Here is a 17,055-nt window from a genome sequence, read left to right on the forward strand (position 1 = left end):
TTTTGAGGAGAGTATGTTCCTAAGTCAGGTAAAGTTCCAGAGGTTCTGTCTACCACAGAGTAGAATGTTCTGTTTTATAAGAAAACATCACCCCTACTTTACCATGAAGACACCACTTACACCAAAAAGTAGTTCCTTCTCCTATTTAAAGAACTACAGTAGGGCGCCTGGGTGGCTCAGTGGGTTAAGCCACTGCCTTCGGCTCAGGTCATGATCTCAGGGTCCTGGGATCGAGTCCCGCATCGGGCTCTCTGCTCAGCAGGGCGCCTGCTTTCCTCTCTCTCTCTCTGCCTGCCTCTCCGTCTACTTGTGATTTCTCTCTGTCAAATAAATAAATAAAATCTTTAAAAAAAAAAAAAAAAAAAAAAAAAAGAACTACAGTAATATTGACTTATTAGAGGGAATAATAGCAATGTAGAAAATAAAAGAAAATCTGTAGTGTTTCACTGGGATCATCATGGTAACTTCCAATTATTACTGATATTCCTTTCTGTTTAAAAAAATTTAACTTTCTAAATTATAAATTAAACACAAACAGCTTATTTTATACAAGTTTAATCCACTGACTAAAAAATTATAACCAAAATACAAATTTCTATTTAATTTCAACATTTAAAAGTAGTCCAATTAAGACAGTCTTACTGTTCTAGAATCCGAGAATGGATTATATTCATCAAGTCCTGGTGGAACATTTCTTGTCACTTGTGTAACTGATGGGTCCTGGAATAAAATTCAAAGGAGAAAAAAAGATTACTTACCCTTTAAGGCACAGTTCTGATAGTTACAAAGAACTTGCTCTATCTGTACTTTTGGTCAACAAGCAAAGCTAACAGAGGAGAACAAAGAAGATTATCAGATTTACTCAGTCCCATTCCAACAAGGTTGAAATTTATACCCACAGCCCTCATACCCTCAGTGAAAAAACTGGGTTAGATGCAAATCAGCTGCTATTATATAAAGAAAGAAAACAGTTATGTGGAACTGACTGCACAGCATCTTAGCAAATCTTGGGCACACCCACCATCCTTTCCTTTGGATTCCACAATGAGTTCATGTTCCCCCCAGCCCCCCCCGCCCCTTTTTTTTTTTTTTACAGTATCTTTTTTTTTTTTTTTTTAAAGATTTTATTTATTGATTTGACAGAGAGAAATCACAAGTAGTCGGAGAGGCAGGCAGAGAGAGAGAGAGAGGGAAGCAGGCTCCCCGCTGAGCAGAGAGCCCGATGCGGGACTCGATCCCAGGACCCTGAGATCATGACCTGAGCTGAAGGCAGTGGCTTAACCCACTGAGCCACCCAGGCGCCCTTTTTTACAGTATCTTCTATCAGTTTTCCCTACTGCTAATACAAACACCATATTACAAATCAATGTCATATACAGGCAACATATACCACATCCAAAATTAAGCACCACTTGTATTCTACCCAGCAGTTTTGTTTGACTATCGTTTACTTTGTCCTGTACTGTTTCTCCTTTTCCAGCTATAATACTTTACCATACTATCCCAGCTTTTTGAATTAGGCTTTCAAATAAGTCCCCAAATCCTAGAGAGTTCATCTACTTTTCTTGTGAATAAATGTAAGACACAAACGTAATGAACATCTCAACAAAAACCAACTATATAATTAACATGAAAAAGCATTAGCAAACTTTAATACAGCCTCATTGACTTTTCAATCCCTAGTTCCAAGCTTTGGCATGCATCAGAACCAAATACAGATTGCTGCACCCACCCCCAGGGTTCTGGAATGGGGCATCAGAATCTTTATTTCTAAAAAGTTACCATGTGATGCTGCTTCTGCTTGGAGAAGCACTGCTCTCTCACCTATGCTACACCTTCTCCAATCCATCTTCCTCAACACAGTCATCAAAATTACCTCCCTAAATGAAAAGCTTATCTTGTCATTCCCCTCCTCAAACCCCTCTCCTCAGTTCCCCACACATTTCAGGTTTTTTAGAGGCTCTCTCAAGACAAAATACAAATTCCTCAAAATGAGATACAAGGGAGCTGACCACCGTGCTTTCCAGACTAATAAACTTTCCAGACTAATAAACTCTGCCACAAGGTCCTTCCCCTAGACAGATCTTCACTCTCTACCAAGTCAAACAAGCTATTGCATAAGGAGCCTTAAACTTGGCAAAAAGGAAGATGTAATAATAAATTTAAAGTATGGCACAGACAAAAGTAAAAATTTTAAGCTTGCTCAAAAAGGAGGGAAGGAGGGAATGCAATCACTCTACTTCCCAGCATTCTCTTCCCAAGTTTATTCAAAAACGTGAGGAGCAGGAAGATTATCAAGAGACAATGTATGCCTCAGGGAGAAAATTAATAGAAACACGAATATTTGATCTCAAGGTTTTAAGTTTGAGCCCCATGCTGGGTGCAGAGATTTCTTAAAAAATAAAATAAAATAAAATAAAATAAATAAAAAATAAAAAATAATTTTAAGAAGTGGGTTTAGGATCAACAGGTAGAGACTTACCACATCCCATTGGTCCAGATGCAGTCCCAATGCCCACAACTCTTATCCCTACCCACAAAACCAGGTGACCTAGGAGTCCTCAGCACCATATTCTTCCTTGGCATTGCTTCCTCTCGCAGGAATACACAAAGGTAGGATAACCCTAGTGATCTCCTCTTCCTTAAAGACGCAATCTGAAGAACACTTCACATGCTAACTAATAAAATTGCTGATACCCAAGTAACTGCATTCCAGTCTAAGTGCTTCCACAGAGCTTGACATTTATTTTCACCAGCATTTATTTCATTGACTCATGATGATCTTCATACAAGTCCCCTTTCCCAAACTAGAAGGTCACTTCTTTTTTTTTTTTTTTAAGATTTTATTTATTTATTTGACAGAGATCACAAGTAGGCAGAAAGGCAGGCCGAGAGAGAGGAGGAAGCAGGATCCCTGCTGAGCAGAAAGCCCGATGCGGGGCTCGATCCTAGGACCCTGGGATCATGACCTGAGCCGAAGGCAGAGGCTTTAACCCACTGAGCCACCCAGGCGCCCCGGTCACTTCTTTAAATACAAAAAATACATGATTAGGTCCTGTTTATTTAATCATACATGCATAGTAATACTGCTTGAGTGATAATTGCCACTCCCAAAGAGAAAAAAAAAATCCAAAGAGTAATTCCTCAGGATAGTAACACCAGTATTAATCAAGAAATACTCCCTGAGGGGCACCTGGGTGGCTCAGGCATTATGTGTCTACCTTTGGCTCAGGCCATGATCCTAGCATCCTGGGATCTACCACTCCCCCACCCCCCAAACCCCCATCCCCACACTGGGCTCCCTGCTCAGTGGGAAGCCTGCTTCTCCCTCTCCACTCCCCCTGCTTGTGTTCCCTCTCTGGCTGTGCCTCTCTCTGTCAAATAAATAAATTAAAATCTTTACAAAAAAAAAAAAAGAAAGAAAGAAAGAAAAGAAAAAAAAATACTCCGGGGGCGGGGGGGGGGGGTGAACAAATATGAAGCTAGTTCAAAAATTTAAGGGAAAAGATGATCTTACTCATAAGGGAAATACTAATTAAAGCTACCCTAACATTATATTTCTCATCTATCAGACTAGAAAAAATCTACAAGTCTAACATAGCCAAGTGACAAAAGTGTAAGAAAAATAAGAATTCTCCTACATTACTAATGGAAAGAGAAATTATTACAACTCTATGGAGGGACAGTTGGCAATAGTCAGCAAAATTACATCTATATTTATATTTTTTTTAAGATTTTATTTATGTAGTTGACAGAGAGAGATTACAAGTAGGCAGAGAAGCAGGCAGAGAGAGAGAGAGAAGGAAACAGGCTCCCCACTGAGCAGAGAGCCTGATGCAGGGCTTGATCCCAGAACCCTGGGATCACGACCCACGCCGAAGGCAGAGGCTTTAACCCACTGAGACACCAAGACTCTATATTTATACTTTGACCAACAATCTCACTTCTAGGAATTTAGCAAAAGACTGGAAGCAACCTAAATGTCTACCAATAGAACATAGTTGAAGAAACTATGGTACACATACATGATAAAGTACTATGCAGTTGAGCATTACGCAGTTATAAAATACTAGAAGAACATCTATACACTGCCATAGAATAAGTGGAAAAGATGCAGAACAATATAAATAAAATGTTACTTCTTATTCTTATTTAAGAAAAAAATTAATGTGTATGTGTTTACTTAAATGGTTAACAAGATAAAAAAAATCAGGGGTGTCTGGTGGCTCAGTCATTAAGCATCTGCTGACTCAGGTCATGATCCCGGAGTCCTGGGATACAGCCCCACATCAGGCCCCGTGCTCCTCGGGAAGCCTGCTTCTCCCTCTCCCACTCCTTCTGCTTCTGTGTTCCCTCTCTCACTGTCAAATAAATAAAATCTTAAAAAAAAAAAAAAAGATGAAAAGATGTCATTCTTTCAATACTAGCAAAATACAGTGAGTCCAAGGAGTCCAAATTCTTATTTTACAAATACACAGAGCAAATTATCAAGTGTCCTAAAATTCACATTAAATTTTTTTAACTCCTACCTAAGGTATAACTTAGCTCCAAAGAGATGCAGAATGAAATCATTCTTCCAATTTTCTACTTTTAACTACATAATGAAAATGTACTTGGTTTCCTTCTAGATTCTAGAAGGGTTTAATCCAGGCTGAGAGTTAATGGGCAGTTTAACAAAATCACTGTGTCAACTGAACTGAGTTCACTTCTAGTTGGTCTGGAATTTCTCCTCAATGTAGTATTAGGTGACAAAGCAATAGAATATGTACAGGATTTGCCAAGAATGATTTAGGAAAAACTGCTATCTCTGAATTACTACATGACTATCATTTTCAAATTTGTTTTAATACACGTAAACAGTATTAAGGAAGCGATAGTCTGTAAACTGGAATAAAACAACAAAGCTTAAGATTTAAGAATGAATAATTTTTTTTTTAAGATTTTATTTATTTATTTGACAGAGAGAACACAAGTAGGCAGAGAGGCAGGCGGGGGGGGGGGAAGCAGGTTCCCTGTTGAGCAGAGAGCCCAACTAGGGGCTTGATCCCAGGACCATGAGATCATGACCTGAGCCAAAGGCAGAGACTCAACCTACTGAGCCATCCAGGCAGCCCTAAGCTAAGGCTACTCTGCTAACACCTTAGTAAGCCAATTTCATTAAAAATCGAGATGCCTGGGTGCCTCAGTGGGTTAAGCCACTGCCTTTGGCTCAGGTCATGACCCCAGAGTCCTGAGATCAAGTCCACAATGGGCTCCCAGCTCCACCGGGAGCTGCTTCTCCCTCTGACCTTCTCCCCTCTCATTCTCTCTCTCTCTCAAATAAAGAAATAAAATCTTTTTAAAAATTGAGATGCCTGATAAAAATAAATGTTTTTTCAAAGAGAGTAAAATTTCACATGTAGCATAATTAGCTATTTTACATCTTTAATCCGAGGTTCTTTACCAAACCTTCTAAGGTAGTGTGCCCTCATTATATTTCAAATTATTTCATCCACCATGCCTTAAATTGGACATTTCTCCATCACTCCACACATAACACATAACATCCTCCTGAGAGGTTATGTGTGGAATGATGGAGAAATGTCCAATTGAGGAAGATTCTAAGCTAGCAGAAAGTACTTTCACCTTCAGCTAGATACAAGGAGATGAAGTAAATAAAAAAGTTTTGTAGCTAATCAACTTCAATACCCTGCTTATTCTTCTCTTCTCCATATATACACTATCTTCAAGCTAGTCTAATAACAAAATAGCCTACGTGAACGATTGTGTACAACCATATATTATGTATCCACTTACTGTATCTGCTGACACTTAACAGGTTTGAGTTTCAAGATCAACACTAAAAACTTCATGTATCATAGGTACTTGCTCTGTAATAGAGTACCAGTCTAGGAATTAGAAATTCTGAGCTCCTAACAATGACTAGACTCTGTGACCTTAGGCAAGATACCTAACCTGTCAATTTTCTCACCTGTAAAATAGGGGAAAATTCTGATAGATATTGTCCTGGTCAGCTGAAGCTCTGAAATGTTAAGCTATAGATTTTAAGTCTTTCCCATTTGGAAAAAAGCTGACTGCCTATATTCAAATCCCACTCACACTAAAGAAAAGCTGTAAACTTTGAACAAGGCAATTCATACATCAATGTGATTCAGTTCCTTCACCAGTAAAATGTATCATAGAGCTCATGAGTTGCTACATATAAAATGATTGCTACTATTCCTGCACATAGAAAGTCCTCAGTGATAGTGACTATTATCATTACCACTACTACCAAGCTAAAGACAAAACAAAAAGAGCTTTCCATTTATAATTAACTGAGATATTAAGAAAGTATAGTACATCATATATGGTGAATAGGCCAAAATACCCACAGACACCTTGTGAGGAAAGCAACCAGACATTCTCTGCTCACCTTTGTGTCATGTGACCCTGTTATCTCAGCTGCATGTTAAAGGGTGAGGAATAGGCTTTTGTGCCAAAGGCAGCCATTTTTAGAAATGGAGGGGGTAGCCTGGTAGACCCCAACAGAAGTGACTCTATATCGGACAATAGCTGATCAATTAGATGCTATTTCTTGAGCTACTTGAATAGGAGACATAAAGATTGGTAATTAGTAGCAGCAGAAGAAGCTGACACTAGTTATGGTAAAAAGACAAATAGAAGCTAAAAAGAAGGTGACCAGAAAAGGGAACAGCGGAACAGAATCTGAGGGGAATGGCAATTACTAGGGTTGCCAATGTGTGACCAAAGCAAAAACAAGGCCAACAGAGTTACTGCTATTCCAGTTGGTGAGAAATGACTTGGTGTTACAGGAGTTTTCACTGTCCAGAAGATCTCAGAAGGGCCTCAAACTGAAGGAAAAAGAAGTAGAAGAGCAGAAGAGGGAAAAGAGGATGGCAGAGATCAGCCCCCTAACCTTCACTTACATCAGTACAGTACAATTTTTATGTTTTATAAACGCTGATTTCACATGAAAATGACCTCCACTCCTTGGTGGGAGGGCGGTGAATGGTGGGGGAGGAGAAGAGGCTATTTGAAGAAACACAAGGTTAGCTTCCAGAGACTGTTTCACTACCACTGCAGAGATGGACTCTGTTTGGGTACCTTTCCTCCCTCAACAATCCTTTCAATAAATCTGTTACCTGAGGTAACCTGAGCATGTCTCCATGCTTTAAAACAGAAACAGGTGGATATCAATGTTCTCTGTCATTTCATGTTCCTGCTAAAACTATGTAAAGACAGTTTACTGCCACTAACTATATTTCAATAAAATCTGCAATAAGAAAGATTTAAGTATGAACATTTATCGATCACTAGTATACATGACTCTTGAAATATAACTAATCCAAATTGATGTTGATGTATATATATACATATGTATATGTACATATACAAATGCAGTATGTATAGAACACACCATGTTTCTGATTTCAAAGATCTGGCACAAAACAATGTACAGTATCGGATTAATGATTTAAGATTTTTTATTTATTTGACAGAGATCACAAGTAGGCAGGGAGGCAGGCAGAGAGAGGAAGGGAAGTAGGATCCCTGCTGAGCAGAGAGTCCGATGTGGGGCTCGATCCCAGGACCCTGGGATCATGACCTGAGCCGAAGGCAGAGGCTTAACCCACTGAGCCACCCAGGTGCCCCTTATTAATGATTTTTATGCTAATTATGTATTGAAAAGATATTTTGTATGTATGGGGTAGAACAAAATGTTATTAAAATGAATTTCACGTGGTTCTTTCCCAAATGGCTACTAGGTTATTTTAAATTACATACATAGCACAAATTATATTTCTACTGGATAATTTTTTTTTTTTTTTAAGATTTATTTTAGAGAAAGAGCATAAGAGAGCACACCAGTAGGGGAAAAGGTAGAAAGAGACTCCCTGCTGAGTGGGGAGCTAGTTGGGAGACTCTCTCTCATGACCCTAAGATCATGACTAGAGCCAGAATCAAGAGTTGGATGCTTAACTTGAGCCACCCAGGCACCCCTCCACTGGACAGTTCTGAGTGAAGCAGTGCAATTTATTCAAGATTGGCTTATAATTTCACTTTCACCCATGTGGACAAATTCAATTGTGTTAGTCAAACAGAAAAAAAGAAACTCATATTTAAAGCCAAGTTTCCTGTAAGTTTTTCAAAGTCACAAATGATGACAAGAGCGGCACCTGGGTGGCTCAGCTGGTTAAGCATCCACCTTCAGCTCAGGTCATGACCCCAGGGACCTGGGATCAAGTCCTGCATCAGGCTCCCTGCTCATCAGAGAGTCTGCTTTTCCCTCTCCTGCTTACGTTCTCACTCTCACTAATAAATAAAATCTTAAAAAAAAAAAAAGACAAGAGACCTGATCAGAAGCTTCCTAATCCACTGTCTTCACATAACACAGCAGCAGGCTTTTCCTACACTTTTTCACTTACCTCATACCTTTTTATACATGAGATGCTAGAAGTCAATAATTTGAATATTAAAAACATTTAGAAGAAAATGTATATTTTTAATTCTATCAAGCATGTGTGAAAACTAAAGGCTAAAGTAAAGACAGATTCAAGGAGAAAAAGAGAATTCATCTATTTTAACACACTACTAGACTATTTAATTATGTCATTTAATCCTCAGAACAGCCATATGACTTAAATTCTATATCCTTTCCTTCACTGCTAACACTACCACCTCACACATGTTAAAAGTAATTTGGCCAAAGTCATATAACTTTCAAATTCAAATCTGACCCCGAAACTGAGTTCTCAGAAGAAAATGTAATAAAGAAAACAAATTTATGTTTAAAACAATATCTCCTCAAAAGAAAAAGGCTGGCTTAAACTTGGCATTGCTCCACAAAACTTAATTAAAATACTCTTCAATAGTTCTACTTAATCCAACCAATATTATACACTAGTCTAGGCAACTTGATTAAACAAAAGTCCCAACCTAAAGGTTATGAGAGGCCCTGCCTTCAGAGAGTTAATTTTTTTCCTACTTTGTACTTCTCAGAGCTACTATAACCACATGAATTTAACAAATACTGAGAATTCCACTTACCTGGAGAATTATTTATTTCTAAATGCTCCAATTATTCTTTAAAAACCAAAAGAACTATAAGAAGCCATTAAAAATCTCGGCAAGACTCTAAAACAACATTTGGCAAATCTTTTATAAGAGATCGAAAAAAGTGCTTAATAATTACTAGAAATCATTCAGTAAATCATGACTTAAAAACTGGTTGCCATTTTCATTACAAGTCCTGACAGTCTTACTCAAATCTAAAAGCAACTCAGACTAATTTTTGCGAACCCAAATCAGTACTTAGTAAATTAAAATAACTGAAGCAACCACACCCAAGCAGATTTAATGAGATACTACTTCACACCTACTAGAATAGCTACAAACAAGACAGAGACAAGTGGTGGTAAGGGTATGAAAAAACTAATGTGCTGGTGGGAATGTAAAAAGGTACAGTCATTGTGGAAGTTACCAAAGTACCTAGCAGTTCCACTCCTAGGTATATAATAACCAAGGGAATGAAGACCTGGGCCCACACAAAAACTTGTACACAAATATTCCTAGCAGCACTATTCCTAAGAGCCAAAAAGTGAAAATAACCCTCTCATTTATATCAACTGACAAATATACTGTATATCCATGCAATAAAATTGCTATTTGCTAATAAAAAGAAATGAAGTCCTGATACATGCTACAATATGCATAAACCTGCAATACATTATGCTCTGTGAAAGCTGCCAATCAAAGACTACATAGTACACGATTCCATTTATAAGAAATCCCCAGAAAGCATATTAGTGGCTGCCGAGGGCTAGTGGAATTTGGAGGAAAATGGAGAATTATTGCTGCCAATGGGGTTTCTTTTTGTGGTGATGAAAGTTTTTAAAGTTGATAGTGATGACTGCAGAACTGCAAGTATACTAAAAAACACTAAACTGTATACTTCAGGTGGGTGAACTGTGCAGTATATGTATTATATCTCAAAGCTGTCTTTTAAAAAGATAATCAGATGTAATATTTCTTAGAATAAATGTTGCCAACCAGCTATAAATCTCTAAGTCTTCAAAATCTAAATACCACATCATTCATTAAAGAGAAATACTCATTAGTCAAGAAATCAGGATAGAGGGGGCAGGGGTATTAGCTATCAGGGACCAAAATAGCACCAGAATTTCCTGTTATACTAAATCACCAAAATTTCTTCTGATATTTGAGAAACTGGGTAGCTAATACAGCTATGTGCCCCAGTATTAATGCACTGAAATCTAGAGACTTAAGAAGAAGAAAAGGTAATCATGAAGAACAGGAAAATAATTGGTCATATTTCTGTCAATGACCTGCAAGTTCAATCACCTTTGACTATGATAGCCTAGTAGTCAGAGAACAGCACTCTTCCCACAAAAACAGCCCTCATTTTTCAGTAAACTGTTAAATTTTTGTATAGAAAAAGTTGATTTATCATACACAGTAGTTCTTCAAAAAGACTAATGAGTTTTTGATCATTATCTTTTAACATACCAAATACTGAAATTACCAGAACAATTTACCACTAAACATGACAACCAAAGACCTATGAACAAATTTTAAAAGGTCTTGGGTTTTGTTTGTTTGTTTGTTTTTTGGGTTTTTTTGTTGTTGGTTTTTTTTTGTCATATTATGGGCAGTAAACTTGTAAATTAATTTTTCCATCTGAGAATAAATGTATACTTCATAGAACACTACCTTATGAAACAAAATCTGGCTAAATTAACTTCTCTTGTTAACCACCAAGTTAACCACCAACTCTTGTTAAGAGTACTTAAAACCCAGTATAAGTACCCAGGCCAGTACTTAAAATCAAAACACCACCAAAGCCAGGCATTCTGTACAACAATATTCCATGGGAGGAAAATGTTTGAAGTTCCAGTTGTGACACAAGGGATTCATCTCCTGCTAGTGTCCCATGACTTCAAAAAGCAATCATAAGCTTTCAAAACTATTAGGTCTTAATGTAAATAAAAAATAAAAATAATAATAAAAAAATAAAATAAAACAGATGACCTCTCCAAAAATCATCAACATTAAGCAAACAAATGCAAAACTTTCTAACATTTAAACAAAACTTAAGTCATAAAAATACAATGACCTTTCCTTATTACCCTCAGTTCATGTTCTGATCTGTAACAGCCTCTGAAATGTCTAAGCTTGGTAATACAACCAGTAATTTGTATGTTTTGTTTTTGTTACTATTTCTGTTAAAACAAAAAGTTTAAAAGTTAATAAAAATTCATCTGAGAAAATATAGGCAATTTAAGGATAAAATAAAAGAAGAATAATCACATGCTATGACCAAAGATAATCTTACACCATTATTTCCTCTGTTATTTTAAGAACTTCCCATCTTTGCCTTAATTCAAAAGAAATATTCCTATAAGAAATATAAAAAAAAAAGTATTGAAGGCAGAAAAATTCAGTAATTTGCCTAAGGTCACTCAAGGAAGAGATAGAGAAGCAAACCGAGATGGCCTGGTTCCAGACCCACCCTTAACAAGTGAGGACAAACCTCCACAAATTTGATTTACTCCTTCCTCTAATGTCCCTAATACCAGGCTAAAAATATAGAAATGCCTGTCTGTAAAACATGTACTTCACAGAACATTTTCTTATGAACTCAATGCTAAATGATGATTAAGTTCCCCTGAGACTCAAACACAAATGTTTCCATAAAGAAAACATTTCTAGGGTTACCTGGGTGGCTCAGTGGGTTGAGCCTCTGCCTTCAGCTCAGGTCACGATCTCAGGGTCCTGGGATCGAGCCCCGAATCTGGCTCTCTGCTCAGCAGGGAGCCTGCTTCCCCCACACCCCGCCACCTGCCTCTGCCTACTTGTGATCTCTCTCTGTCAAATAAATAAATAAAATCTTTTAAAAATTTTTTAATCAAATACAAGTATATACTTCTTTTAACCTTGGGGAATACATCAATTTGCATTTTTACAATACACCATTGACTTGTTAACAATTCACTAAAATTTATGATTACTTCAGATGCCAAAAATTAAGCGTGCTATGCCATAAATAAAACCACAAGACTGATGAAATCAATCTAAGACAAGCCTCAAAAGATTTAGTAAAATTGCTAAATGGTGGTAACATTATAGTAGAATACTAGCCCTTGGCCATCTCTAACCAAGATTCCTGATGCTGTTTTCCTGTACCTCCTACTTTCATTTCTCACCACTTTCCACATGTATTCCAAATCACCACATGTGGATTCTAACCACCATTAGAAGATAGACAAAGGAAAGGGCACCTGGGTGGCTCAGTTGGTAGAGGGTCTGACTCCTGGTTTCAATTCTGGTCATGATCTCATAGGTCCTGGGATTGAGCCCAACACTCAGCATGAATTCTACTTGAAGACTCTCTCCCTCTGCACCCACCGACCCACGCTTGCTCTTGCTCTCTCTAAAATATATAAATCTTGGGGTGCCTGGGTGGCTCAGTGGGTTAAAGCTTCTGCATTCGACTCAGGTCACAATCTCAGGGTCCTGGGATAGAGCCCCACATTGGGCTCTCTGCTCAGCAGGGAACCTGCTTCCCCCCTCCCCTCCCCAACCCCGCCTGCCTCTCTGCCTATTTGTGATCTCTGTCAAATACATAAATAAAATCTTTAAAAAGAAAGGCAAGATCAAAGTCTACCTTATCTTTGAGTCCACCCCCCTCCACCTTCTTCCTAGGGTCTACATGAGACTTCATATATACTAACTGCTCAACAGAGAAGGAAGTCCCTTGTGTAAATTGTCTATACTTTGGAATATTATTGTCTCCCTGTGTGCTTAGGTAAAGTCACTTTACAAATACTTAAAATGCATCTTATCATATACATTCCTAGTTTAGTAAAGAGGCTCTAATATTTTTTGCTTATCTGCAAAAATAAATCCAATAATTCATCTATATTCTGTAAAATATATGTAAGAAAAAGTATCAAATTGATAATATTGATAAATGTGTTCCTAACTGCATTCCAAAAACAAGTATAAACCCATTACATTAAACTTTTTTATATATATAAAAACATACTGATGCAAGCACAGATTTACAAGCAATTGCAACACTAGCTCTGGCAACTCTGGAAGGTAGGCAAGCTTAATATATATACTCTACAGACACTCAGGTAATTGGGAGCAATTCTGCATAAAGTACAAGGGCTTTCTTAGATAAAAGTATTTCTTGTGCAAGAATAAAGATTAAGAAAGAATACAGAAATTTTTGAAGAGGGTGCCAAAATCATTCTATGGGAAAAGAACAATCTGTTCAACACAACTGGATACCCACATTTTCAAAAGAATGAAGTTCAACCTTACTCCAACCTTGCTTCACACCATATACAAAAATTAACTCAAAAAGAATCACAAACATAAATTTAAGAGGTAAAACTATAAAACTCTAAGGAAAAAACATAAGGGTAAATCTTCATTACCTCAGATTTGGCAAAGGATTCTTAGATATAACATCAAAACACAAACCACAAATATAAATTTTGATTCAGTCCAAATTATAACTTTTGTGCTTCAAAGAATATTAACAAGAAATGTCATTGACATTGACAAGATCATTGACAAAAGAGAAATTATCTACAAATCATTACAGTTGACACATGAACAATACAGGAACTTAGGGGGGCTGGTCCCACCCCCAGGGACAATAGAAAGTCAGTATGTAACTTCTAACATCCCCAAAACTGACAGCTTTACAACAGAAGCCCTACTGGTAACAGTCAACTAATACATATTGTATATGTTATATATATTTTATACTATATTCTTACAATAAAGCTAGAGAAAAGAAAACATTAGGAAAATCATATGGATGGGCAAATACATTTATAGTAACAATATATATAGTATTTAATTTAAGATAAGTGAACTGGGGCACCTGGGTTGTTCAGTGGGTTAAAGCCTCTGCCTTCAGCTTGGGTTATGATCCCAGGGTCCTGGGATCGAGCCCCGCATCGGGCTCTCTGCTCAGCACTGAGCCTGCTTCCTCCTCTCTCTGCCTGCCTCTCTGCCTACTTGTGATCTCTGCCAAATAAATAAAATCTTTTAAAAAAAGATAAGTGAACATGTAGTTCAAACTTTGTTCTTCAAGGTCAACTGTACTTCAGTAGAGACTTGTATCGAGGGGCCCCTGGGTGGCTCAGTCGTTGCCTCAGGTAATGACCCCAGGGTCCTGGGATCAAGCCCGCCATCAGATTCCCTGCTCAGCAGGTAGCCAGATTCTACCTCTTCCATTCCCCGTTTATGCTCCCTCTATCATGGTATTTCTCTGTCAAATAAATAAATAAAAATATTGAAGAAAAAAGACTTGTATCAAGAATGTATAAAAATCTCTTACAATTCAGTGATAAAAAAGACAAAAAAACTGAACTTAAAAATAGGCAAAGGATCTGAATAGATATTTCTCCAAAGAAGATATACAAATGACCAATAAGCACATAAAAAATCTCAACACCGGGGCCCCTGTGTGGCTCAGTGGTTTAAGGCTTCTGCCTTCGGCTCAGGTCATGATTCCAGGGTCCTGGGCTGGTCCCGCATTGGGCTCTCTGCTCAGCAAGGAGCCTGCTTCCTTCCTCTCTCTCTCTATCTTCCTGCCTCTCTGCCTACTTGTGATCTCTGTCAAATAAATAAAACCTAAAAAAAAAAAAAAAGCTCTAACACTACATAGCCATCAGAGGAATGCAAATCAAAACCACAATAAGATATTCCAAACCCACCAGGATGGCTAGAATCATAAACAAATAATAACAAATGTTGATGAGAATGTAGATAAAGCAGAATCCTCATCTGCTGCTGGTTGCAATATACAATAGAGCACCCGTGTGGAAAACAGTCTGGCAGTTAGTTCCTCAAATGATTCAACATAGTTACCATATGACCCAGCAATTCTGCTCCTAGTTACATACTCAATCTAAAATAAGCATCAGGGCACATAGGAGACTCAGTCCTTAAGCGTCTGCCTTCAGCTAGGGTCATGATCCCAGGGTCCTGGCATCGAATCCCATGTCAGGCTCCCTGCTCCACAGGGAACCCTGCTTCTCCCTCTCCCACTCCCCCTGCTTGTGTTCCCCCTCTAGCTGTGTCTCTCTCTGTCAAATAAATAAATAAAAATCTTTAAAGAAAATAATAAAAAGAAAAACAAGTATCAAACGAAAACTTGTACAGAAATGTTTACAGCAGCAGTATTTATAATAGTCAAAAAGTGGCAACTACCCAAAAGTCTATCAAATAGTAATGAATAGGCATTACTAATTCTTTTTTTTTTTTTTTAAGATTTTATTTGACAGAGATTGAGAGAGCACAAGCAAGAGGAGTGGCAGGCGGGGGAGAGGGAGAAGTAGACTCCCCCCAGAGGAGGGAGCCCGAAGCAGGGCTCAATCCCAGGACCCCGAGATCATGACCTGAGCTGAAGGCATCCACTTAACCGACTGAGCCACCTAAGTGCCCCTGGCATTACTAATTCTTAAAAGCACTCAAGGGGCACCTGGGTGGCTCTGTGGGTTAAAGCCTCTGCCTTCGGCTCAGGTCATGATCCCAGGGTCCTGGGATGGAGCCACGCATCAGGCTCTTTGCTCCGCAGGGAGCCTGCTTCCTCCCCTCTCTCTCTGCCTGCCTCTCTGCCTACTTGTGATCTTTGTCTGTCAAATAAATAAATAAAATCTTTAAGAAAAAAAAAAAAAAGCACTCAAAACCAAATGCCAGAGAGATTACTGGATTGCTCTCTTCATACAGGTTTACAAAGAGTTCTGTGGCAATTCTTGCACAAGGAAGGGGAACACAGGCCTCTAACACTTGTCTATAATGTGAAGGCAAAAGCTATATGGCACTACAGGCTGTCTTGGTAGGAACAAATGAAATGGAATAAAAGCGGTAAGGGGACTTGGTACAAAATCAAATCTAACCAACCTTTACACATTTTTTTTTTTAAGTTTTACTTATTTGAGAGAGAGAGGAAGTGTGTGAGTGAGAAAGAAAGACCACAATCGGGGAAAGAGGTAAAGGAGAAGCAGACTCCCTGCTAAGCAGAGAGCCAATGTGGAGCTTGATCCCAGGACCTGGGAACAAGACCTGAGCTAAAGACAGACACTTAACTGAGTGGTACAACAGACACAACTGAGTGGTACCCCTACAAATCATCTTTTAGTTCCTTCACTTATTGAAAGTTGGGAAATTTCCCCCTTGTGATTTAAAAACATCTCCTTGTGTTTGGGTTTTCATTACCTATTACCAAAAACTAAGCACAGTTTTAATTATATCATGTAGAACTGTATTCTCTCATCTACCATGTTGTCCTCACTTGACTAATCTTAGCAAAGTTACTTGGCCCAAGGAAAGCTAAATATAGATTTAGATCTCTATTTGATCTAAATACAGGTTTAACTCTATCATGCTTTTGTCAAGAAAATGTTACTTCGCAATAACCTTTTGGCAATTATGACTGAAAAAAAACAGACTCAAGTCACCTCGAATGCTGGGGGAAGGGAGGATATTTTTAAGATACATACAGGAAAAAGGGTGTCAGGTTTCAAAGACTAGAACTCTTCAAAATGTGGCAACCTCTCTTGTAGTTCAAGAGCAGCTCTAATAATAAATAAGAATTATAGAAAATTAACCTCAAAAACCCTGGTCAATTAGTACTCCAGTGTTCTATAATTAGTTAATTTGGCCCCTTCCCCTTCTCATTCCATGGTTATTCCCACCATAACTACAGGATTTTTTTCTCTGTGCTTTCAGCTCAAGTTCCTGAGACAGATAGTTCACTTAACTATCACCATTACTGTTGGAGCAAAATTTTGCACCAAGCAATCTTATCTCTTCCTGATCATCTCAGAGAATGGCTTTCCTTGGGTCAAGTAACTTTGCTAAGATTCGTCAAGTAAGGACAGCATGGTAAGGGTCACACAACAGAGGACATGATAATCTACCATGTTAAGCAACCACTTGGGCTGCTTCCTCAGTGGACTGAGGCTCAGAGCATAGCAGGCTCCTGAAATATAAAGTCACCTCTCC

General features: G+C 38.2%; 1 protein-coding gene across 1 annotated transcript in view; it reads right to left on the reverse strand.

Annotated features, from left to right (window-relative positions):
- SCAMP1 (secretory carrier membrane protein 1) overlaps positions 1–17,055 on the reverse strand; it is a 120,493-nt gene that overhangs the window by 86,261 nt on the left and 17,177 nt on the right. The window contains exon 2 of the mRNA XM_032334871.1: positions 643–720. Within this exon, the coding sequence (XP_032190762.1) occupies positions 643–720 (78 nt within the window). The remainder of the gene's footprint in view (positions 1–642; positions 721–17,055) is intronic.

Source organism: Mustela erminea, chromosome 3 (genome assembly GCF_009829155.1).
Source record: "Mustela erminea isolate mMusErm1 chromosome 3, mMusErm1.Pri, whole genome shotgun sequence".
Lineage (NCBI taxonomy): Eukaryota > Metazoa > Chordata > Mammalia > Carnivora > Mustelidae > Mustela > Mustela erminea.